Raw genomic sequence first — 26739 nt, 5'->3', positions numbered from 1 at the left:
AGCCAGGATTGTATGCTGATGGGGAGGCTCTGGCTGGTTGATTGCAAGGGAGGAGGAGGAACCTTCACCAGTACACTTGGATCATCTAAAGCTGTTGATACCAGTTACTGATCTTGGGACAGTATGCATTGCTTGTGGAACTGTCTCCTCCATTTCCAGCAGCAACTTTGGAGCCTTTGAGACCTAGCAAACTCATGATTGACGATATACCTTAGGCTCTTACTGCAGCTCACTGCCTTAGGATTTTATTTTTTGGGCTTTGGAGAGAAGCTGAGAGAGAAGCGACTACAGCTGCATCTCAGTCAGAAATATAAGTTGGTTTGAGTGCTCAATCTGAGAACATTTAGTGTCCATAGAAAGCTGAAGTAATTAAGTAGATGCATGATTAATTTGTTCCTGGGCTTACAAAAATGGTGAAGCTTCGACTTTGCCAGAATATTTAGGGATGTGTTCTTCAGTTTTCAAAATGGTTTTGATTTTGGACAACTGATTATCATATTGTAGTATGGTGAAAATGGTTTAACTCTTAATAAAAAAAAAAGTACTAAGGCCTGACCTCTTTTAGCTGGGGAAGGAAGTCTTTATTTGTTTTCTGGGGATGTAGAGCACCACTAACAGTTTTACTTTGTTTTCTAAAATGTATGAAGAAGCTGAACAAGGGAGGTGGCTATCAGTTCCACAGCTAGCTTGCTTGCTTGCATGTTTGCAGGCAGCGCTGCTTATTATTTGGTCATGAGATAATATAAACAGCCCTGTGAAAATATATTGGAAGAAGAGCTTCCTTTCCTAACAGCAGCTTGATTGACTTAAACCTGTCAAAATAATGTTAATAGCTGATTTACGTTAATAAACCTGTAACTACCAATCATGCTGTCATTTTTTTTAAACATGGCAAACTCTTGCCCAAAGCATATGGACTAATGCCAGTTTATTGAGTTTACCAGTTTAGTAGCCTACAATATTAATATGGATCATTCCTGTCCTAACCCACCTGAAGTGGTGTTCTTCAAAATGGCAGGTGCTCAAATTTCTTTATTGTGATGGCAAATGTTTTGTAGCATTTGTATTTGATGGGCTCTATTAATATTAGAGAATTTTTGTGACTGAGAGTTGAATGTGGGTTATTACTACTTGAGTACTACATGCAAGGAGAAAAATAACTTATATATTCTTAAATCAGTCTGTCTCATTTCCCAGGTAACATGCATGTGTCACTGGCAGAGGCTCTGGAGGTTCGGGGGGGGCCATTGCAAGAAGAGGAAATATGGGCTATTTTGAACCAAAGTGCAGAGAGCCTTCAAGAACTGTTCAGAAAAGGTAAGCATTTTTAAAGACTGATATATACAGAACTGGAAATGTCTTGGTTATGTTTACGTGTCATATAAGTAAACTCCCTTGTTCTTCCTAGGCTCTAAATTGAAACAATAGTTTGGTCCTAGCTTGTCTTTGGGTAAAGTGCCTAGCTGCACCCCAGCCCAGAGGATGTTTCAAACATCACTTCATGTTCTGTCAGGACTTGTGGCACGTTCAGTTTCATGTGATGACAACTTCACTTTAGTAGGAAGCTACCACAGAGTTTTGCATTGTTTTAGACTCATTGAAATAAGATAGAAACAGAAAAAATTATGAATAAGAGACCATTTGGAGCACTTTGGTCCCGAAGGGGACATAGAAATGGCTACAGTACAGTGTGCTCATGACCAGTCTTCTCTGAAGAGATTTATATTTTCCTTTCTTTTCTTTAAAATCTGCAAATCCTTAAGCCCCTTCCCCCCATTTTTTGCTTTTTATAGCAATAAAGGCTTAACTCAAATATTGAACTTCAGTGACATCCTTAACCTGGCCTCAGATAGCGTATATGTTTCCATGATGCATCTTAGCATTTCAGCAAATTTATGGGGGTCATCTCCTTATATCTAAGCATGCATGTGTAAGCTTGTTCAGTTTTATTCAGGAAAAATCAAAAGCTCACACTTTGAAAATAGCCATTGTTTTGCCACATTAGTATGCAAGGGACACATTGTCATTATTGAGGGCAAAATCTGTTATATTTTTTGCATCTGTTTGGCTTACAGTTTCATCAAGATTCAACATTCAGGAGTTTTGGGGGGTTGATTTTTTTGGTTTTTTGGTTGGTTTTTTTTTTTTTTTTTTAAGATTTGGTTTAGACAATCTGTCAAGTCAGACACTAGGTCTGTCTTGTACATTGTACAGCCTCTGAAAGTGGTCTCTGTTGGATACTTCACAAAGACGCCAAAGGCGGCAGATGTGGGCAGAAACTGCCATACGGCATTTGATTTCTGATTAAGCTTGACTTAGCATTATAAATATGAAATTTTATCAACTTCTCTGAAATATTTTTTGGTAGGCAGATTATGAGTAGTTTTGATATCCTGTACAAATTTCCCTTTGCCAGTGAGCTCACAGCCTGGTAAGAAGCGTTCCCTATTAGGAATGCTGAGTTTATTGTTGCAATTTGACTGACTGTCCTGTCCCTCTGCTTCTCGTCTTGCAAGAAGAGGAAAGCTGGCATCTTCTTTCTTCTCTCTTTGCTGAGATAATCAGAGGAATGATTTTTTTTTTTTAAGAGGGCAGGTTGTTGCAACCAAGTGAGACCTTGACTAAAGAGACATCTTGAATGATTAGAGGTTTACTCTTCTACACTCCACAGGAATCAACACTAAGCTCCATCTTGAAATCCACCTGAAAGATCACAATAACATGAGTATATAGTAGGAAACCACTTAAGACATTATCGTAGGTCTAAATCCTTTTCAGGATGGAAGTCTCCACTGAAAATAAGAGCTCACTCTTTCTTGGCCTAAGAGTAGTGCAGAAAAGAGTTACTGTAATTACTATGAAAGCCACATGCAAGCACTGAGAATGAGAACACAATCAGCCTTCCTTCAGAGGACAAGTACTGTAAGATGAGAGCACAAAATGGAAATCTGCCCCAGGACTTCCGGTATGTGCTTTTAGGGTAGGGGAATGTGTGCCATCCAAGGCTGGCTAAGGTGGCAGAAGCCTCTGGACTTACTTACTATCAGTGAAGACTAAAACACAAATTCAGATAAAATCAGTGCCAGAGGAATCTGTCTCTTCTTGGAGATGAAGCTGTTTTACTGAGTTGTTTTTCTGCTAGTTCAGCAAACTATTTTCAGTTGCATGCTATTAATTAACCTGGGATATAGCCCTGTGGTAAAATGCACTTCAAGAGACACCCTAATGAAAGTGCTTCACTATGTAGCTAAGGTTGATGAAGGCGATCTAATTCCTCCCAGCAAGATTAGAATAAGCAGACAGTCTTTAATGAAGATTTGGCTTCACTAAGGAAACAATCTAGAAACCTTTTTTGGTCATCTTGAGTATCAGTTTCCATGCTGGCTTGTAAAGGTGCATTGCAGAGACATTGGAACAAGAGAATGCAGAGATTCATGTGGGTTTGTCTGACTCAATTCTGTTCTTTATTTGAGGAGGACTTTAGCAAATGAAGAATCCTAGAGAAATCCCGTTTTCCTTGGTCAAATTTCAGACCAAGCATACAGCATGGAAGAGCTATTCTAGGGCAGAGGGTGAGTTTCCAAAATCTTTCAGAACTGACCAATTGATCCTGGGCAGAGAACAATGAGGCAAGCGTTTAGCTTCTGCAGGTTCACAGCGTGCTCAGCTCTGACCAGTCTCAGAGATGCTCTTTTCTTCCTCCTTGTATAGCTCTGGAGTCCCTGAACATGTTGTTCTGTAACAAAATCTAAGCTTTAGTAAGCATTTCCTATATTAAGTTTCTTTAAAAAAATAAAAGAAGGCATATTGTTCAGCAATCCGTGGTCCAACTGCTCTGAAATGAGGGGAATAAAAAGGCCATGGAAATTGTAAACTCTTAAATTGCCATCTGTTAACAGCCTCCCCACACCAGCCCAGCGACCACACACACTGAACGGAATTACCAACCCAAGTAACTGTTTATTTATGTAATCTTGGTAGAGTTTTGGTAGTCTGTTTGAAGTTGAGAATTGCTGTTATTATTCCATCAACTGAGGATGTGTTCTTCAATTGTTACTTAAACTAGTTTCAGGGAATTAGGGAAAATGACCAAATGAAGCTTCTGTTACAGATTTGATGACTTCTTGATTTATAGATGTCTTATATATCTATATAAATGTCTTTTATTGAGCCTATCTTCTTATCTATCAAAGCAGTGAATAAAAGAAGCACAGAATGAAAAATCCATGTCTTACGTGGTTAAGCACATATCATGTCTAATTCAGTGACTGATACAGAAAAGTGCATATTTTTATGCCTATTTGTATTTACAATTCTAACAGGTGTTGAACTCTTTAAAAATACTTTACAAATTGATTTCAGTCACTATAAGCAATGAAAGATTAGATTGAAATGCCCCATATCTAATCACTGATTTAGAAGATCAGCTCTGGTAGCTATCTTGTCAGCATATTATAAGCTGTTAAATAGGGGAGAAAGACAATCTAGTACTCAGTTGCAGATCTGACATCAGTTGTACTAGTGACGTTGAGATTAATTTGGAGATTTGAAAAGGCCGATACCAGACCTGCCCTTCTCTTACATCTGTTTAATTATCTGCTATAACTATTTTGTTGTTGAGAGGGTGTATCAACTGTTTCAGACATGCTGTATCTTGTACTCAGTACTTCATGAGGTCAAAGGAACAGGTCTTTGAAGTGAAGCATCTCAAATGTGAGCATGTAAGTGTAGGGAGCACGCTGTGCTTTCTGCTGCTGAGAATTATAAACCAGGCATCCCTCTAATTTGGTAGGTTTAACTGGAAAAGATATATCAAAACCTGAAGTGGGAAAGACTTCATATGTCACTTAGGCCATTCCTATGCTAAAGTGTGTATTGTGGATTCTAAAAATAGTTGGACCTTATGTCAAGATGTATTTAAAGGGCGAGGAAGAGAAGGGGAAAAAGTCTTAGAAAGGCAGGTTGAGCAAACAAAGACTTCACAAATTGACTGCCTTGCAAATTTGTTTATGGGAAATGACATGTAAAGAAAAGTGATATAATCTGAAAGTGGATGTGAAGAAGGACAATTGTGGGTTTTGGGGACTCGTAAATCTTGTTGACTGTCATACTACTGCATCTGCTTAGCTTGGGCAAGTGTAATGAAAAGAAGGTAAGCGAAGTGTGAAATATGTTGAGGGGAACTAGTGGTGGGTCCCAAGTATTCATAGACCTAGTTGGGGTGGAGGGAGAAATGGGTTGTTTTGAGACAAGAGGGAAAACGCAATAGGGGGGAAAAAAAAATCCTCCTTCTCCAGCCACTCCCTGCTGGCAGGTGTTTAATGATTCGTTTTTTCCCTTTACCAGTAACTGTTGAGGAACAATTTTTTTTTTCACCTTCTGGTAACATTTGATCTTTCAGTTGCTGAGAAGGAAAGAGATCAAGCTTTGTGGATTTTGGTGATTTTTTTTTATTTTTTTTTTTTTAAATAATCCAGCACAAGTGAGGCTTGGTTACTACTTGTGCTCTTTCCAGAACTCTCTGCTGAGTGTGGTCAACAGTAAAGCGTAGTGTGGTGTTATGCTGACCAGGGAGCATCTCAACAACAATGGAGATCTTGGAAACTAATCGTTCACCCTGCTTCTTCCCCCGGTATTCTTGGGGAAAGAGTAAATTTCAGTTAGCCTCTCAGTGTTTCTCCCTGTGCTGCTGGTTTCCAGGTGGTTCAGTATCGCATCAGTGCTCTCTACTCAGTCCCATCCCTTTGTGCCCAAGGGAGAGGGAGCAGAAGCGCTGCAACGCTGCTTCCCCTGCACGCCAGGCATGCAGGGACGTGTGGCACCAGCTCCACAGAGTAGGACTTGGAGCGTAAGTGGTCCCCTGTGATGGCGTAATCCTGGCCTGTCTAGAGATGCGTCGCTGGTCTGCCTGCTTCCAACCTGGCCTAAGCATAAAAATCTTCACATTCCTTTGCGCTAGGACAAACCTTCCTTGTCTCAGTGAAGGCTATAGAGCGAAGCAAAGGGGAAGATGAGACGAGTGTTAAAAACTTAGTGTATGTTTTTGGGTTGCTCTGTGCTCTTTTTTTAAGGTATTTCTTTTGTGTCCTGAAAGAGCTGAAATGTGCATCATTTCAGACCATTTTTGCTAATGGCTGTCGCCTGAGAGAGAAGTAGTCATAAACAAAACTGAAGGAACTTGAATTGTGTGTGTAGCTTGGGAATTCAAAATTATCTGCCATCAGTGTTGCAAAGTGGATCAATTTTAAATTTCTACCTAAACTTACTGTCTCTTATAACGTGGTGGGGTTTTTTGATCTTTGGCTACTTGTATCCTGTTAAGCTGTGTAAAGGACTGACTTAAAAGTCAGCATCTGCCATTTGTTTGGCAGATGCTGTGGAGCTGAAGATTATTTTAGTTTTTATTGCATTTAAAACCAGTTCCTTCTCTCGCCTTGAGTAAGACCGTGCGATTTGTCTCTGTCTTGGCACTGCTTGATTCACTGTGCTCTCAGAAGTGTTTTGTTACTGAGTTGCATAGCTCTGGAGTTACCTCAGAAGGCTGGCAGCTCTAGCACAGCTAAAGCCTACTGGGTAGAAAATTGACCAGGAGCCATATCCTGAATTCCAGTGCTTTTAGAAAGAGGGGTTTGAATCTCTTTTTCTGTCATTTCCCCCTGTATTTTGGGGAGTATGTTTCCCTTACTGCTCTTGTAAATTATTCTGAAAGCCTAAACAGAAGACTGGAAACTAGTTCCTGTTGTTTTCCTGTGGTCCCCAGCTATTTGATGCATTGCGTCTTTGTTACTTTTTTTTCCCCCCCATGCTACAAACATGTGAAAGGGTAAGAGTAGAGTTACTCAAAAATATTTTTCTTAGGTTAAATCTGCATAGTAGCAGCTTTGAGACAGTTACTTTGGTTTGTGGTATGTGCCTTAAGGAAGAAAATGGAGAATGAGTTATTTTATTCTCATCCTTTTTAACGGTAGATTAGGTTCTCAAAGTTGTGATGTAGGCATTATGATCCGCTATGTTAGTTAAAAGCAACTAAAAGAGGGAGCTAAGAAAATGTCAACAAAATGACCTTGCCAAAATCAGCCCTATTCCTAAACTTAAACTTAATCACGGTCATTGTACATTGCTTCCGTCCACACTCAACAATCTTTGTGATCTGAAGTATTTTATGTGGATCATCTACATCTTTAGGGGACAAATATATGCTACAAAGTTTGTTTAAATTAATATTGGGAAGATTTCAGGCTAAATGGTTGGGGGTTTTTTTATTGTTCTTAAAACTAAATTGTGTTTCTGTCTCATTAACTCTTGTTTCTGTAATATGTTTCAGAATATGAAGAGTTCCGATGCATTGAAAGTCTTTGTTGTACAAAACGTTAAGGGTAAAGCCTCCACATTACTTAAAGTTCCTGAGTTGGGGCTTTTAAGCAGAAATTTTACAATGTTTTGGTTTTTTGTACCAGTGGCATATACACACAGAATTAGTAAAAATTATGCTAGTTACCTGCAGGGTTATTTTTGGAAGTTGATGGCCAATAAAAGTCTTCTTTCTAAAAATGTTTTGCTATATAATGTAATATTTTCTTACGTACCTATAATAGGAAGGGTCTTTCCATCTTTACATTTCTTTTGTTTAGCATCTGAACTTACTGCCACAACAGTAAACAACAGTTGTTCTGTTTTGTTTCAGAGGAAGTGGGGTTAGAGGTGTAGTGCGAAATGTCCTCTCTTGGGGCTGGGAGGAACAGATAATGTTACTTTCATTCTTAATTAAATCTTTTTTTAATTCAGTTGATTGAAGTCAATTTCTACTACTTTTGCCATATGTGCCGTTTAAAGTTCTTGCTGGGGGAGTATTCTTCAGCTCATCTTATTTTTAAATGTACGTGTTTGGTGGCTTTTTCACAATATGAGATATTTCTAAACTCTGGTTTTGAAGTTGACTGTGCTAAGAGAAGGTGCCTGTAGAGAGAGGTAGTGTCATTTGCTTCATGCCAAGTGTCTTGCTGTGGTGAAACCATGATCTTGGACATGATTGATTATTTTTGCTACTGTATCAAACAGATATTTTGTTGTGGCCATTAGAGAGAGTGATTCCAGGCTTAAATCTTTTTGTAGCCAGGGATCGACTGGATTGCTGTGGGGAAAAGGGAAAATGTGTACTGTGATGTAAAGATTGGTAACTAATGTTTGCACAAAATTTAGAGTTCTTCTTTTGACCAAATTTATACAATGTCGTTAAAGTAGCTCAGCAATGCAATTCTTTGGTTGTTGGTTGGATTTTATTTTTTTTATATCACCTTAGTAAACTCAATATTTGGAAGTATTTGAAGTTGCTGGAGTAGGTCTAGCGGCAGAAAGATAACTTGTACATCTTGTTAGTTGAGCTGTATGTTTTATTTAGTTTAGCTTATATTGACATTGGTAGGTTCAAGTAACATATATTGCTTTGTCCCACAATTTTACTTACTGAAATAGGATAGGAAGACCCTCTGAGATTTTGTCTTCTGTGCGTAAGAGAGGTATCACCATGTATGGTTTTGTATTTTGTATTTTTTAGGGTGGTTTAGGGCATTATTTTTTTTTTTGTATGTGATAAAGACCTCTGGTTTCCATGGGGAGCTCAGCAGTTCTGTGTGACAGCTTAAATTGGTTTAGCTGACATGATCAGAGATACCATCCATCAATTACTTATTTCTTTTGGATCCAGGGGAGAAAGCCAGAACAAGAAATACGCTCCCTTGAGGCAAGAAGACTGAGCCTCTCCTGAAAGTCATAAAAAACAGAGCAGGGAGAAAACAGTTCTGCGCTGTGAATCCTAAGCTTGTCATGCTGGCTTTCAGCAAAACACACTGGCATTTTAAAATCCATTGGAAAAACTGTAACAAACTCCTTTGTTTCTAAGGTGATTAAACAACTTGAAATAACTACTTGAAATAGGCTCCGTAGGATTTTTTCAGTTTCTAGAATGTTTGCAGTCTCTTTTCCTTTTTAAAGCAAAATTCTGGATAGAGGTTTAAGGTATGTTCAGAAAAATGCATATGTTAGTCTTAGACTGAAAAGTGAATTACTAGGTTCTCTCCTGAATGGTATCTCTTGCACACATTGTTAGGAGGGGAAACTTCCTGAGCTTCAGAATCTGAAAGTCGGGAATGTTTTTCTGGATAATTGTACTACCAAGTTATTAATGTAGTGTTGCTTTGGTATCACAGAATATAGAAAGCCTAAAAGCAATTTCTTAGCTCTTTTGGAGGAAAGGGAGTTGAAGAAATTGAAGGACTTACTTTGTAGATCCTTTTACATCTGATACCTGCAAGCAGTAATTTAATACATTTCCTAGGAGATTAGAAATATTCTAGATTACAAGATAATTGAACAGGAGAGGAACCAGCACTGTGGGAACATCTTGAGCTGATAGGATAGTGGAAAATGTTGTTAGTGGTGGAAATTACTGTTCTGCTGTTGTTGCTTACTAGATAGAGGGAAAAGAAAGATTTACACCAAAAATCTGAGGAAACACGCATTTGAAGGATATCATGTAGCAGAAAACAGAGCAACTGCCTCTTTGCCTGTGGAAAAATAAGATAACTTATTTTTACTTAGATAAAAGTTTATGCCTCCTTCAGTGAAACTGAACTGATTTACTGTTTGAGGTGTGGAAAAAAGTATTTTTACTCAAGGGAAATGGTCTTTTTTCTGACTTACTTAACTTTTACTTTTAAGGTAGATTTGGGGGTTTAACACCTTCCCCCCTGCATGTGGCCTGTTCTTTCCCCCCCCCCCTCCTTTTTTTTTTTTTTTTTTTCAGTAGGTCTGTGGCCAGATGTTCAACAGCTGATGTATTATCAGACATCAAAAACCTGGCCAGCAAATTGCATATTCATGATGTAGGAGGGTTTTTTTGTCACTTTTGGTTCTTCGATATTGGGGCTTGTTTTGCTAGTTCCAAGTATTATTTACAGGGTTTGAATGGGTGATCTTACTAAGGTTTCGGGTTTATTCTTTGCCCACTTCCACTGCTGCCTAGAATTACTCCTTTTCACTTTGGAAATATTTTTTTTCTTTAGGCTAAAAAGAACTTCTGTGCCCCAAAAATTTTCTGTTTTGTCCAGTGCAGTCAGCTACTCTAATAAGGAGTATTTCCTCTAATTTTGTCTTCTCCCTTCAGGTCATTGCTGCTGCAGCAGTGCTTTATTAGTACAGCAGTTAACTCCATTCTTATTGTAGGAATTAGCCTTAATGGCATGTACACTACAAAATGTGATCATTTTATATGTTGATTGTAACGTAAATGAAATAACCTGAGGACAGGAGAGTTTGTGAGTATTTTAGCAGGCTCTTCCCAAGCTTGCAGGTATGAATAATAGCAAAGAATAGTCAAAAAAGATAGGTGTTACTCCTAGCATGATTAAAATTGAAGTTGTTGTGGTTATGAAGCACCACAGGTGGAAAAGGAAGCAGGAATCTATTCCATTAACAATGTGTAGGCTGATACTAAATGTGTCTTTGAGCAAATAAAACAACATCAAGCAAGGGCATCAAACAACATTGCTTTAATTTCAGGGGTGTTTTTTTCCCTTTAAATACAGCTGATCCTACTGCTCTGGGATTCATCATTTCTCCATGGTCTCTCCTGTTGCTTCCATCTGGCAGCATATCATTTACTGATGAAAATGTTGCCCATCAAGACCTGCGAGCATTCACAGCACCAGAGGTTCTGCAGAACCATTCTTTATCATCTCTGTCAGATGTCGAAAAGGTACAGTACCCCTTCCTTGGCAGACAGCTGTTGTCTTTTGCTGTTAATCCCTTCACAGAATAGATTTAAACTGTCCTTTTTGTCTCCCTGTGGTTCTTGATTTGTATGTGTTGATTTGTTTTGTGAGAGGGGGGAGGGACCCTCCTGCTTTGTTTTTCTCCATAAAAGTGGAATAGTGATTATGGTTGTGTGTACTTATGAAGAACTTTTTTTGGCAAAATGCATCTGAGAGGTAAGTAAAGGAATTACTCAAGGAGTCCAGGGCTTCAAAAAGCGGGATATTACTGCACTCATCTCAAAAGCAAAAGTTTGTTTCAATAAACATAAGTATTCCTCAGTTGTGTGCAAAATTGTTCCTTTCCACCTTCCTTTTTTAACTCTTCCCAAGGGTAGCTCTTCAGGCAGGTAAGGTTTGTGTATGTGATCTCCTCCGAGTCATTGATATGCACAGTCAAAATGACTAGCTTCTCAAATGTTTTCTTAACAATAATTTGTTGCAAATGGTAATGCTTTCCCCAGAAAACCGTTCCCTTGGCCTAGTCAACAAAGATACTTAGAGATGGAATAAAGAGGAAGCTGAGTTCTGTCTCCATCTCCTTGGCTTCTCTGGATCAATAATCCTTAGAGAAGGAAGCTAGCCACAGCCGGTGTTGTAATCTGGGAACAATTATGACATTTGGCAGTCTTCCTCCAGGAATAGCAATATGCTCTCACTCCAGAGGAAAGTATTGGCATCGATTGCTGTTGTGTACACAAGGATTGTTAAAATATGTTTTTCTGTGTTGGATATTTTGTGTTTGCAGCTTTTTTCTTCTAAACATTGTACATAGTTGGTTTTCTTTAGGACTATATCACTGAATACCTACCAAAAATCACTGTTTCCTCAGTTACTCACAAGCCCTTTAGACATAATTCTTGCCTTGCAGTATAGTCAAAATTAATGGTATAATAAAATATGTATATAATTTTATCTGTGACAAAACTGAAAGCAATTAGCAACCTAGGTTGAAAGTTTTAATAGAGAATTAAAAATAGCACTGATCCCAAATTTGCATTGATGTTAATTATGTAGGATGCAGTTGCCACGATCTGTAGTCACTGTTGGAATTGTTTATCTTCTTTCAAGAGACACAACACTGTTGAAGACACTAACACCAACTCTGAAGTTAATATACAAAACAGGCTTTTAAAAATGCCAGGAAAAAAGTTTTGAAATGACATGTTTGTGACCTTTGTCAGAGCTGATTCCATTCTTTGTTCTGTGCCAGTACTCATTCAGTATGTTACTTTTTTTCTTCTTGAAATAGATAGAGAACTGTTAGTATGCTGTGATGTTTCTTTTCTTAATCTTTAGGAAGGAAGTGCTCAAAGGGACCACTGTGGCCTGTAAACTCCAGCACAGAGCATATCAATAGGCGATGACCAAATACTGGCATTCTGCTCATATGCAGTGCTGATTAATCCTCTCCAATTATGGCTGTGTGAATTTATTTCATTATATCATTACGGCCTTGCTTGCTGGAAGGTGATGACAAAAGTGAGAGTCTAGGCCGCAGCAGCTGTGTTGCTGTTTTTATTGAGAAACAATTGGATGTGGAAATAGACGAGCTTGGGCTTTACATAAGCAAATTACTCATAGTCACCTGGAAACTAAATAAACCCCTTTAGCTTGTGGTGTTCAGCTTTAGCATTAGGCTTTGGGCTTGAGATGAATGAATCTGTTTTGTGTTTGAACTCTACTTGATTTCTGCATGTGTTTAGTGTACACTGGGGCTGGGGAGAAGGCGGAATTAACTGTTCTGATAGCCTGGGATGGTACAAAAACACTTGAGGAAAACCTCCTGCTACCATTCTTGTTCTCAGTTTAAAGACTTGTGGATAAATCACACAGCTGTTCTCCCACTGTGGTAGTCATGTTGGTGCAGTGAAGGACACCCGTAATCCAAAGACGGGATCTGTGAGTTACTCATCCTGCATTCATTCATGTGAGATCTTCCAGATGGATTCTTAGAAATGTACCACTGCGTACAAAGAATTGAAGTGTCTTCATGATGGCAGTGGATTATACCAGTATATGTAAAAATAATCTTTGATAATGCATCAGGAAAAAAAAAAAAAAGACCAGAATATTTGTAATTCTTGTCTATAATCCCCCAGTTTGGAACTACACGGTATGGTACATTTGTGTGAAATGCTTCAAACATATCAGTCCTTGTGGGTTTGTTTGCTTACACAGAAAGAGAAAGCTACCTGAAACAGCTTTGTAAAAAACTTTTTTCCTATTATGGCTTTATTAGTTGAAGTTAGTTAGGGCTGATTAAATAGCTTATATGTGCATCCTTCTCTTCTTGTCTGTTTCCCTTTGCATTTGTATTAAACTGTGTTGGATGGTACAGTGGTTATTATTCTTCTGAAATCTGACCATGTCTGAAAGCTGCTGAAGGCAGAAAAGCATCTTGTTTCTGAAGGCCTTGTAACAGACAGTGGCAGGGTTGCATTCGTCTCTTGAAGTTATGACTTGACTTGCTAACACAAAGTAACAGTGTATTCAAGGATAAATATTAGAAAAAATGATCATGATCAGTTGATGAATACCCTTTCGATTCCAAGACACCACGATAAGTCTGAGGTAACTGCAAGCTTATTGGAAATAAGAGTAAGCAAACTGTTCAAAATTACACTGAAAGATTAATTTGGGAAATGAATTTGATGTTGATTCATATATTGTGGAAAATATTAGAAGTATTGTAATACAAAAATTAACTAGAAATTTTGAATAAATGCTTTCATTTTTAAGAGGTGCATGTTATGTCCCTCTAAATTAAAGATTACCTCATCTGGAGAGAGAGAAGGGTATTTTAAATATGAATGCTTATTAGGTAGTATTGTGCTCTGTAAATACTTTTATGAGTTACTGATAATTTGACATTAGCGAAATTCTTGGGTTTTTACAACACAATTTTTCAATAGATGTTTTTTGCTTAGTTTCCGTGCTGGAATTACTTCTTTATGTAAAGAACTTGATGTAATGCTGCACAAACCTGAAGCAGTGATGATCTTGTAAACAGACTGTTGTGGTATTTCTTTTTTCTCCCCTTCTGACTGTCTGACACAACTTACGGCTGTCAAACTATAATAAGCAGTTAGGAATTCATAAGGAGAACTGTCAAACACCAGTCAAGCAGCAATATGACTATCTGATTTTTGAAGTCAAGGTGCATGAAGTAGGAGAGCATTGCAGGATATATGTGTAGGCATTACATTAAAATCCAAAAATGAGTTTAACTGATAGATAGTGGATACATTTTTGTTTTCTGTGCAGTAGTGGTTTGCAAGTAACTTAAATGCTGTACTTGGAAAACATCCTTAAGTTAATGTAAAGCTTGAGATACCATTGATGGAGTTGGAGTACTGCATCACAAACTGTTTCACTTTGCTTTTATTTTGAAAGCTGTTTTCAGACAGATTAGTAGGGTAGCATGTTTTAGTTTAGAGGTCTGATTGTAGGGTTGTACAATAATATTTTGTCAAGGACAACGCACTTCTCTGGGAAATATCTTCCATTATGTTGAAGCTTAGAATCGTAGAATGAGTTGGAAGGGACCCCTGAGGATACTGGCTACATATTTGTGTCTAGCATAAAGCTGTGTTTCATCTGCATCTGTGTACAACACCGCTGCAGTCCTGCCAGAACATGCCGCTGGCAACAAAATTTATCTCCTTATTTTCCCTTCTGAGCATGATTGCGAAGAAATCCTCCATGGTTCTGCTGCAGCTTCATCACAAAGAAAAACTTAATTTCTCTATTTTTCTCTACCTGAATATCCTTCTTGCACATCTGTGTCTCGATGCACAACAGCTGACCCTGTTCTTCCATCTCCAGTGTTTGTCAGTCAGCTGGACTGAACCGTACCAGCAAGTAACCATGTGTCAGCAGCATCTGGTATATCACTGCTGCTTTATATGGATGGAAACCTTTCTGACCTGCGCTGACTCATACACTGTGCTAGACAGAGACCATCACACAAGATTTAAGTGGGAGAAGTTTAAGGTTTGAGTGCTTCTCTGAGTACATTGAATTCCAATTTTAAATTAATAAAGCACTTTGAATTTATGAGAACAATTTTAATAACATGTTGCTTCTAAGTATGTTTAGTAATTACTTCCTTATTCTGTCACAAATCTAAAAAAATACATCATACTTGTGTTTTGGGGTTAATTCCTGGCACACTGCAATAATGGTATAATGTCTTTCAAGCAATATGGTTTAAAAAGAAAAACATTTATGTGTCATCCTTTCTCTGAGTCTTGTTTTGTTGTCCTGAGCAGGCTAAGAGACTCTTCAGTACAGAGATGAATTCTCTTGTACATCCTTAACCTAGTTCTAGATGTGTGATTTTTAAACTCTACATGTTTAGTATGGGAAGATGATGATTGCTTTTACATTTCATCCATTATGTTTGTACACTCAATTTACACCTAAGTTTTTTAAAATTTGTATATGAAGTACCCAAGTCTGGACAGTTAATATATATACCCAGGACTTAAGATGTTTTGGTTTTAGTTAGCGGAGAGGCTGACTTAAGTAAATCACTTTAATTTATCCCTGTCCCTGTAGTTGTTGTTCATTGCCTGCTCAATTATTTAATAAAGTTGTTGCTTTAGGTAGCACAAATATTAGTAATAACTTGGTAGGAAGAGACATCACCAGTGTATGTTACTTACGCAGTCCAGAAAACCTGCTTTTTTTCCCTGCACTTACTTACCTGGTTTGTTTTCACAGTCACCTACAGGGGCAGTATGTGTTTGTGCTCTTAATTCTGCAGTATGTAAAAGCTGTATTCCCTGTCCCGATGGGCTTAATATGATAATGATATATGAATGTCATTAATGTTGCTATTAATCGTTATTTCTATGTGTAATAATTAATGTATTTGTATCTTAAGGTATCAATACTAGATTAAGGTGACTTCCTGACAGTAGTAGCCCATTGTTTGAACCTGCTAAGGTCTGCCTTGCCTTCAGACTAAAGTTTTAAGGATCCTTGGACAGAACCATGCAGTCTGTACCTCACACCAGGCTGATCACATGGATTACATGTGCTTCTGGCTTCAATGTGAGATGAAAGCTTAAAATTGAATGGAGAAGACCGAGGCACTGGTTAAAAGCAGTAGGTTTTGTAGCAGTAGGATTTGCTTCTCTGACCCTCATGACAAAGGAGAAGAACAATTTGAAAGACAACTGAGCTTGAATACCAGGAATATATATAGGCAAAATTATGTTAAGTTAATTGCTCTACTTTAAAGTTCTGCTTTGCATTTCCAGTCCTGATCAATGAGTTGACAAATGTCTTGTGTCTTATGACAGGTCCATATTTATTCTCTCGGTATGGCACTCTTTTGGGGAGCTGACCATGAAGTTCCTCAAAGTCAGGTAAATTTAGATTTGGTTTCGTTTAATGTTGCAACTTCAGACTTGATAGTTTGACTAAATCTGCATGTGAGTTAACGTGGCAGGGTGTCATAATGAGACACCGAAGAGTGAGATTTCTTTCCTGTACTTGGAGCTTTTTTCTGTGGAGTGTGTGAAGGTCATGGTGACTTGCGGAAAGAAGGTGCTGATACTACGTTTCTGTTAGTTTCCATGAAGATATATCTAGGCTAGCCTATCCTGTAGCATCACAGGCTGAAAGATCACAGTTGAAGCTGCTGACAAAGGAGGAAATTATTTGTTTTCGTTTAGGCTTATATAAAAACGAATATTTAAATAGCATTGTTGCTTTACTCATAATAAGGCAACGCGTTCTCTGTGCTGCTGTAGCTTCTGTGAGTCTGGATTTGGCACATACAGATACTTACGTTACACAATGGCCAAGAAAGGGTATGAATCGTTTGGAACAGGGAGTAGAGTCTTGCTATTGACTTGTCAGTCAATGCAGACACAGTTGCAGACTGCTTAGAGCTGCGCATTATTGCGCAATAGTGTTATTTCACACACCCAGCAGAACTCCTAGACTGTCTTTCCAAAACTGACTGAAGATGATGTCATTCATCATCTTCCCTGCCCCCAGTTAAACTTTTAGAAATCAATATCTAAAAGAGTGAAAACAAGATGAAAAGCATCCAAAAAAGCATTTAATGATGGACTTGGCAATTGTGGGATTTGGCAGGATATTGTGCAGCTCAAGGAGATAAAACTATTTCTGTTTCATGTTTGGGTTCAGTCCTGCTAGTTGGTGTTACATGTACAGGTAAGGAATGAAATTTTGAAAGTCTCTTTGGCAATTTAAGTGTTCAGTTCCTAGCATTTCTTTAACAGAGAGGTAGTTGGATTCTTGGTTGTACTGATTTGGGAGTAGCTGCCTGAATGCGAAAGTCAGAAAATTTGAAGCTATGACTGGTTTATGGATACTTACTTGTAATGTCTGCTGTGCCTGTCCCAAAAGCCCCAGTAATTTCTTACACAGCCATCCCCTTCCTTTGCTCTCCTTGTCTAGTATGAGAAGAAAGGAACAGTATTCAGTAGTAACAGGAGAGTGACTTAAGGTAGGTAGAGGTAGGTGTTGAGCAGCATGAATTTTAGTTCCCTTTTTCTCCGTCTCTTCCTTTGGCATTAGACTGTAGCAATAGTTTCACGGTAATACAGTGGGAAGGAGTGCTCTACCTTTTGATCTAACATCTGATTTTCCAAAGACAGCATAGTGGGGTATGCCTGGAAAGAAAGGGGGAACAAAGTCTAGAATTTATCTTTGGGATGTTCTCATGTGGCGCCTCTGCCCTGTGAAGTTAGTGGAGGCAAAAGGACAGTCTGTGCATGTCATTACTTTTAAGTGTTAATTTGCATATGCAGATTTTCCCATTTAAAAACATTTTTTTTTCCATATTTGCCTGCCTCTGTTGGTTATTGAATTGCTGCTCTGCTGTGGGTGTGGTTGAATACAAGAGTGATTTTTATGATTAATTAGAAGTGCTAAACAGATAGATGGGGAAAGCCTATGTTAGTTACATCAGGGTGGTCCAGTATACTTTTTTTTTTTTTTTTTTTTTTTTTTTTTTAAATGGTACAGTTTAAGAGTACTAAAACAGGGAAGACTGGCAGATTGTAATGGTTTGAAGTGCTCTGTGATGCAAAAAGCACGACAATGCTTGTACTTCATGGGTAACCACCCACTTTGGGAGAGTTGCAGATCAGAAGGCTGAAGTCCCAAGTGCCTGCGGCATCTGAGAACAAGTGTTACCGCTGACTGTTGCATACCCTGATGAGTGATATTCCATGTACAGTGTGCTGGATTAACTGAATGGGTAGAGAAGAATTAAATCTAGATTGTTCTTAACGGTATAGGTGTTGTCCTGCAGCTATGAAGCTCTGCTTCCTTAACCAGAAGCTTTGCTGATTTATTCCTTACGTTTTTGTTGATACTTTTGATGATGCTGCTGGACTTTGGAAATGCTAACACAGCTGCTGCAAAATATTGGTGAGGAACTGTAGAAAATGAGCATAGCAGGCAGAGGGTTACAGAATTATTGTAATGAGGATTGAATTGTATGTTTGTGACTGGCAGAATGTTCCAAAACAACAAAGAAAACTTCCTCTGAACCTTTTCACTAGTCATTAGCCCTTGAGAAAGGCAAGCATTGGTGTCCTGATGTTACAGATCAGGCATATTGTTTGGACCAAGTTGTTTTAAAGTAGGAATCGAATCTAGATGCTGAATGCCTGTTCCCTGATCTACAGCCGCTATTTTTTCACCACTTCGATGGTGACTTCAAATTGGCACTCAGATCACATAGGCAATAAGTCTAGTGAATAGTTATTTTACAGTGTGGAACGTCTTTTGTTTCTGTGCTTACCACAAGTCACTATTAAATCTGATTGTCCTATCCCTCCTGCTTTTATTTGTCACTAGCCTATCAAACTTGGAGATCATCTCAACAGCATACTCCTTGGCATGTGTGAAGATGTCATTTATGCCCGTGTATCTGTACGGACTGTTCTGGATGCTTGCAGTGCCCACATAAGGAACAGTAACTGTGCTCCGTCTTTTTCATACGTGAAACAGTTGGTCAGACTGGTTCTGGGAAGCCTGTCTGGGGTAAGTCTGTGTCAGCATTTAGGGAATAACAGAGACGAGCAGGAAGAGAGCAAAGGTGCTAATTCAGAGTCACTCTGCAGTCATTCTTCTTGTTTTACTATGTCGCAATTTTGATAAGGGTGAGTGTTGAAAGGAGAGAATTGCTTTTCTCCCATTTTAACAGTTTGTGCACTTGACAACTGCTCCTGGAATATGCATTCATGACTGCTGTTTCTGAGTAAGATAATTTTGTGATCTTTTTGCCTTCATTGAAAGAAAAGTAGGGAAAAACGGGAGAATGAAAAAGATCATGAACTCTGGGGCAAGCCTTAGACTTGTTGCTACTTGAAATGCTTCAAAAATGATGGCTGTGAATTTTATTTTATAGTTATGCTTGACTTCTGGGGAGTTGATTATTAACAGGAACTTTTTAGGCAGTGTGCCAATTCTCTTGTACTTCTGCTCAGCTCTTGGATATGATAATTGTGGAGGGCATTATTGTCTAATGATAACAAATGTGTTAAACTGTTTTCAGAAGTGAAAGAAACTACATGACCTCATCTTGCAAAGTTACTATTCCTGACAGGCAACCTATCCCTTCACCAAAGCCATTACAACACAGCTTCAGAATAGTTAAATAATTTCAAGGCTCTGAGCAGAAAGGAAGGCCAGGAATTGTCAATATTGTTAGATTGTTCTCTGGCCAATACTTGCTTTCCTTGTGTTCTGTTTATAATTATAACAAATGCCAAGTGGTTTATTATTGCTGGAATGATATCCCATGATTGTCCTGAATTTTATCCGGTTTTATGTCATTGAAACTCCTCTTTTTTTATTTCATAGGAGTCATGCCAATGTAAAAATTGGTGTCTGGAGACGCAGCACTGTAATTGCAAGAAAAATGTTTGAGTTAATAATGTTTCCCTTTTTTTAAAAAAAATGGTTATTATCTAATTGTTAGATAGTTTCTTCATAAATCTGGTTTGGAAATGCTTGCACAAGGTGAGAGGTCCCTGCATTTGTCTTAATATTTGGCAGCAGCTGATTAGGACAGGCCTCCAGAAATAGTGCTGAGCCTGAGCTCCACAAAGCATTTGTCTAGTCTGTGAGATTATGTCTGTCAGTTTGGTGCTCCTTGCTGTAATGTCTGAAGTCTTGTGTAGTTGCCAAGTGGAGCTGGTCTGTGATTCAATGAAATAAAGGCCTACAAGGCCTTAATCAGTGAAGCTATTAAAATAAAGATCCAAACTTTAAATTGGGCCACAAGCTATAGAAACAGCCACTGTGGAGAGTGAGTCATTAGTCTCCCAAGTTCTTAATGGCCCTTTCTGCTTAGCAAACTTTCTGCTTTTCCTCATCTTGTTCTTGTCGGCAGGCTTTTGGAGGGAGTCTGAGCATAGTGTGACAGCCTAATCTAGCCAGGCCTGCCAAAGACAGCAGTAGTGGTCCCAAATGCATGTACTGAAATCCAGTGGAGAGCTGAATCCAGCAAGGGTGTTCCTGTCTCCTATACCATGTTAGTAATGAAGGAGCGGGACTACTGGTGGTTATCCAGTACTGAAGTTTTGCTAATCTTCTACATTTCTCTGCCAGTAACCTTTTTAACTTAGTTCATAACGTGTCACTGCATTGGCTTTGCAAGAAGACAAGAACAAAATAGCCGAATAGAACTGAGTGTTGACAGAACGACAACATAGCTGTGCTGCTGTGGTTTTGTGCACCTTAGCTAGCCATCCCTGCTGTTTTTCATGTTTAGTGCTCTGTATGTGTGCTGAAATTTTTAAGTTAATAAGAAAAACATATAAAATTGGTTTTTTGGAGCCATAGTACAACTTACTATTCGAAGATCAGCGTGCCTCCTTGATTGGCCTTATCAAAGACTAGAGATGTCTTAGCTGTATAACTGGTCATTTAGTGGTCTATGAAGCACAGCTAAGAGGTCCGGTTTGAATGTTTTCACTTCCCATGTTAATACGCTTTGTAAAGGGACATACAGCATAAGACTGATTCAGTCTTTTTAATGTTAACTGAGTTGCACTGTAACTGTGATGGGTAGAAGGCTGGTTGGTTTCTCCTTCCCACCTTTCAACTAAGCCACTGTCCAATTTACACCAATTCCCACCATATCAAAAGATCTCAGTATAGATTCTTTGTTGTAGCAAATAAGCTCTTCTCTGAGTGATTCTACTTGTGAAAAAAAATTTTTTTTTTTTAGGGAAGTAGTGATTTTTAAAAAGAAAAAAGTTGAAAGTTAATGGAAGTAGTTAAGCCTGACATGCAGAAGGAATGTGCCTGAGGGGCTAAAGAAGAGACTTCTCACAAATGAATGAGATTTTACATGTGTAATAAGTTGTGTGAGGTATCAGCCTAAAATTAGCAGTTACACAAAAACAGTTACACAACCGTCTTACACGGAAAACTCATCAGACCAATCCAGGTTCCAGTCATGTTGCATGGTTTTCAAGTTGCTGTCTCTTCAGTTTGCTGTAGGGGTGGAATGTATTCAAGTTATGTGCTTGTGAGCTTAATTTACACTTAGTGGAAAAAAGTAGACCAAATATGTAGTAAAAATAATTAACAGATTATTCAAGTATGGATAATTCTAGGGGATGTTCTCACTGATGAACCTGTTTTTTATGAAAAAAGTTTGAACTTCCACTCTGAACTTGAACTTAACTGTTTGGCACTGACTTACGTTGTGCATTTATGTAATGGACACTTGTTTCATACTAATGTGAGTTCTTTCAATATTTGGCTTTACATTACTGCCTTTTTTGCAGGTGGATCAACTCTCTTGCAATGGAGATAGAAAATTGCAGCCAGACAGGAGCCAGGCTATTCGAGAGAGGCTGAGGGGAAAAGGACTTCCCACAGGTAAGTGCTTCATCGCAGTAAGGGTTATGGCAATAAATACAGCTCTGTGGAAGACCAAGTTTGGGTGAGATTTTGTGGCCAAAGAAAATGAATAGTGGAGGACTTGCTGATGTTCACAGAACTCTGATGGTTCAGTGTCTAACTAAGTGTTGGCGATGGTGACATGAGAATAATTGTTTCAAGAAAATACATGGGGTTTTTTCCGGTTTAGTCCTGATGGTAGAAACAGGTGTTAAAAGTTCTCAGCCAAAAATTTTGTTGCTGGAGAAAGGGAAACGGAATCTTCAGTTGAAGGTAGCAGCAGCTTTTCTTAGTTTCCTCTTTCCTGTGGACTCTGCTTTCTCTAGTTGAACACAGCCTCTTGCCCTGCTTCCCAGGCAGCCCTGGATTTTTTTCTTTGCACACAAAGCTTTTTTTTCTGCCTCCTCTTTTTTCCTGAAGAGAGATATTATATGTTCCATCACAGTTATGCTCTGCTTTGACAGTTTGAGGTGGACATGGAGGCTAGGTAGGGTTGTACTGGTACTTCAGGGAAGTAAGGAATGAGGAAACGGCGGGGCAGGGGGGGGAAGCAGGGAGGGTACAGACTGTTTCAGAGTCAGACTATTGCGGTTGCCACTGTGGAGGAAAAGAGATAAAGTGATGTAGGTTGACAGCTGATGCTGGCCATGACTTCATTAGATGTCCTTATTTAAGGTCATTGGCATTATCAGCTCTGTGCTAGGCTTCTCAGACAAGAGGATGTATTCTTCCAAAATACTGGTCTCCTATTTTTCTGGAAGAATTGTGGGGCTGGGTAGGAGCGTTTTATGAAGCATCAGCTTGGACCACTCGTAAGTCATCATGATGCAGGCAGTGAGATGTGATAAATAGGTGAGACCATTCTTGCCTTAAAATGTTTATCTGTAAATGGAGTATGTGAGTGCTGGAATGCAACATCACCCACAAATACTCAACATAGTAAGTGTTAGCAACACTGTGTTTTCATCTGCTAGCATTATCTCTCTGCCTGTTTAACACCAGTAAACTTGTAACAAAGTTATGTTGCCAATGGGCTTGAGTTGCTCCTCTGTTTTTTAGCTTTATGTCAAGGAACAGTGCAGTGAATTGCAGGAATCAAAATAAACTGCAAAAGTTAGACATGAGTCTGGCAAGCCATTGGTGGTCATCCTTTATTGATTCTTTTGAGATGAGGCCTAGATTAAGCTACTTTTTGATATAAAAACCTTACATAAGTGGTTGCCAGCCCTTCCAGTACAGTGCTATGTGTTTAGGAACAGTTTCTGGTACAAGCTGTTCTTCGTTTTCTGGCACAAATGCGCTGTTCTGACTGGTTTCTTAGGGGCTTTGTTTTCTTACTGGCTTTTTTTTCTTCTTCTTTTTCAGAATATTTCTGTAGCAATAGGAAGATCTGTAGGAGTACGGGGTTTGGGACTGGACCAATCTGGTTGACTGGATTTGTAAACCATGTAATGCCTTTTTTCCTGAGCTAATTAAAATGAATTATTTCCCTGGTTCCCACCAATTTTATAAAGGATGTACCAGAACCTTATTGTTCTGATTGTTAAATTGTTAGTTTATTCCTTAACCCTATTCTTCCCAATTTCCAATGTTGTCATATTCATATTTTCTTAACACGTTTGTTCTTTTGCCAGTACTAACTACCTCAAGCATTGTCATTTCCATACCCTCTTTCCATCCTCTATTCTGCTTTTTATTCCATGATCATCATAAACTGCATGTTTTGATAATGTTCAGAGTATTTGTTAAGTTTTGGAGACATAGCAAGGTTGTCTTTAAACTCTGTTTAGACTCTGCCTTAGCAACCCTGATTATTCTTTTCTTTGTTGTTTCTAGTTTCGTTTTCACTAACACAACCGAACAGTCTTTTGTTGGTTTGCTTTTAATTTTCTTAGAAAATCCTTAACTTCTTTTTTTAAATGTTTGTGTGGTTTGAGGGGTTTCTTTTGTTCTTCTCTTAGCTACAAGTTTGTTTAAGCTTTTTAGCAGATCTTTTTTTTTCCCCCCAGAAGTAATGTTAGTCCCCAAAGTCTTGAGTATATCTTAACAAAAAAGCTTTTGTTTTAGGTTCTACTAAATTTTGGAGATTGATGTAGTAGCTCAAGCCAGTATCTCCATGGCTTTCTGGCTCCGTCCTAGGGTGAATAACATCCCTGTAATATCTGAAACATTCTCTAAGGACTATGTCTTTAACTTAAAGGATATAGACTAGATTATCTAATTATGGTTTTTATACTATATCCTCTGACTTGAAAAAAATATCATGGTTAGAATATTCTTTCCTCTTATCCTTGCCTTTTTTTAATTGCTTAGTAGTATGACTTTGCTTCTGAGATGGTTGAGAGGTGTTGCTTTTTAATTTAATTACTGAAAACTTCAGTTACGATGCAGTTTCTGAATCTCTGTAAGGCTGTGAAGCTGAATGTTTGTCTCACTGTTATGTGCTCACTTGCCTTCTGGCTCTGCCTAGGATTTCCAGGGTGCCAAGCAGAACAGGTTCCCTTCAGTGTTTGTGCTTATGAAATCACTGGGTCGGGTAAGAACAACCAGAGTTAAGGGTTCTCTGAGACTGGCTCAGCTGGTATCAACAAATAAATTCACCATGGGGTTTTAAGCAACCTTAGTCAAAAATCACTTTTTGAAAGGTTTCTCTTTTTAGGGAACATTTTATTGTCTCAAGAGATCTAATGAAACATAATCTTTACTACATATAATATTTGTGAAATGAGTGAACTTAGAATCATAGAATCACTTTGGTTGGAAAAGACCTTTGAGATCATCGAGTCCAACCTTTAGCCTAACCCTGCCATTCCACCACTAACCCATGTCCATAAGCACCTCATCTATCCTTCTTTTAAATACCTCCAGGGATGAGGACTCGACCACCTCCCATGGCAGCCCATTCCAGAGCCTGACAACCCTTTCGGTGAAGAATTTTTTCCTAATGCCTGCCCTGGCGCAGCTTCAAACCATTCCCCCTCGTCCTATCATCTGTTACCAGGGAGAAGAGGCCGACCCCCACCTCACTACAGCCTCCTGTCAGGCAGCTGTAGAGGGTGATAAGGTCTCCCCTCAGCCTCCTCTTCTCCAGACTAAACAACCCCAGTTCCCTCAGCCGCTCCTCATATGACTTGTGTTCCAGACCCCTCACCAGCTTGGTTGCTCTCCTCTGGACCTGTTCCAGCAATGCAACATCTTTCTGGTAGTGAGGGGCCCAAAACTGAACACAGTATTCGAGGTGCGGCCTCACCAGCACTGAGTACAGGGGCACGATAAACCCCCAGACTATAAAATTGGCTGAATAGTCCTCATCCATTTACCCCTGTTTCACTTAAGTTGATTGAAATTGCATGCATGTGTAGAGTGTTACAGATAATGTGTGGCACCACAGGGAATGAATGTTTGTGCATCACTGTTCCAGTGCAAACGTTATTTTGCCTGCATCACTCCAAGCCTGGTTGTGAAGGTACAAGTTATTAATGAGATAGTCTTGAGATGCTCTCCACATGGCTGAATAGAAAAATTTAGGAAGCAAGAGGAAATTGCAGCAAATTCCTGCCCAGTGCAGCAGATGTGTCTCCCCTGTGACAACTTCAACCTCCCAGGTTCCCTTGCATAATAGATATGAAGCTCTGCCAGTAGAACGGAACCTTAGTGAGGATGATGGTTCTCACAGCTGAAATGTTCCCAAGGTTAAGACAGCCTAAGCGCTGCATCAAAACGGCTTCCGTAAAGAAGAAAGGACAGGTCATTGTCATGGGGGACTGCCTTCTGTAGTGAACAGAAGGCCCAATATGCAGACCAGACCCATTTCATAAAGAAGTCTGCTGCCTACCTAGGGCCCGGGTTAAATATATGGAAAGAAAACTTCCAGCTCTGGTAAGGCCCACAAGTTATTATCCATTATTGGTTTTCCAAGTAGGCAGTGATGAAACCTTAGCAAGAGTTCCGAGGGCAATTACTAAGGACTTAAGGGTGAAGGGATCAGGTGCACAAGTAGTGTTCCCCTCTATCATTCCTGTTAAAGGGAGTGATGAGGGAAGAAACAGGAAGAGCCAGGAAATAAATACCTGGCTCCGAGGCTGGTGTGAGGAGCAGGATTTTGGGGGTTTTGACCATGAGTTGGCCTACACAACACCAGGCCTGCTGGCAAACTAGGGTACGCCTGTCTCAAAGGGGAAAAAGGATGCTTGCCAAGAAGTTAGCAGGGCTCATTGAAAGAGCTTTAAACTAGATTTGAAGGGGGAGGGGGATGAAACCAGGCTTGCTAGAAATAAGCCTGGGGACGGTGTGCTAGCAAGGTCCTTTGGTCTGCCACTTCAGAAGAAGTGGCAGATAGTAATCCAAGTGGCAGCAAAGATGCAAAGGTTATTGATGGGATAGTAGCAACTGCGATAAGTCACTTAGGAATTAAGACTTCTTCCCTCAGAGGAGTTGTGGGATCATTAGCCCAGCTGAAGTGCATCTATACCAATACTCGCAACATGGGCAACAAACAGTAGGAATTGGAGGCCATTGTGCAGCAGGAAGATGTTGCCATCACAGAAATGTGGTGGGACAACTCATATAACTGGAGTGCTGCCATGGATGGCTATAAACTCTTCAGAACTACAGGCCTGTCAGTCTGACCTTGGTGCCCAGGAAGGTTGTGGAGCAGATCATTTTGAGTGCTGTCACACAGCATGTTCAGGACAACCAGAAGATCAGGCCCAGTCAATATGGGTTTATGAAAGGCAGTTTCTGCTTGACTACCTGATATCTTTCGATGACAAGGCAGCCCACTTAGTGGATGAGGGAAAGGCTGTGGATGTAGTGTACCCGGATTTTAGTAAAGCCTTTGACACCATTCCCCACAGCATTCTGCTGGAGAAACTGGCTGCCTATGGCCTGGATGGGCATACTCTTTGCTGGGTAAAAAACTGGCTGGATAGCCAGGCCCAAAGGGTGGTGGTGAATGGAGTTACATCCAGTTGGAGGCCGGTCACAAGCAGTGTACCCCAGGGCTCAGTGTTGCGGCTGG

General features: G+C 39.3%; 1 protein-coding gene across 1 annotated transcript in view; it reads left to right on the top strand.

Moving 5' to 3' along the window:
* Window positions 1–1202: 1202 nt before the first annotated feature.
* PTPN13 (protein tyrosine phosphatase non-receptor type 13) overlaps window positions 1203–26739 on the top strand; it is a 97647-nt gene continuing 72110 nt past the window's right edge. Inside the window, exons 1-5 of the mRNA XM_009641369.1 lie at window positions 1203–1317; window positions 10584–10753; window positions 16121–16186; window positions 18660–18845; window positions 21605–21698. Coding sequence (XP_009639664.1) covers window positions 1203–1317; window positions 10584–10753; window positions 16121–16186; window positions 18660–18845; window positions 21605–21698 — 631 coding nt within the window. The remainder of the gene's footprint in view (window positions 1318–10583; window positions 10754–16120; window positions 16187–18659; window positions 18846–21604; window positions 21699–26739) is intronic.

This window comes from Egretta garzetta, unplaced genomic scaffold, assembly GCF_000687185.1.
Source record: "Egretta garzetta isolate BGI_Z169 unplaced genomic scaffold, ASM68718v1 scaffold856, whole genome shotgun sequence".
NCBI classification, from domain to species: Eukaryota; Metazoa; Chordata; class Aves; order Pelecaniformes; family Ardeidae; genus Egretta; species Egretta garzetta.
This window is presented reverse-complemented; position numbering and strand designations above follow the sequence as displayed.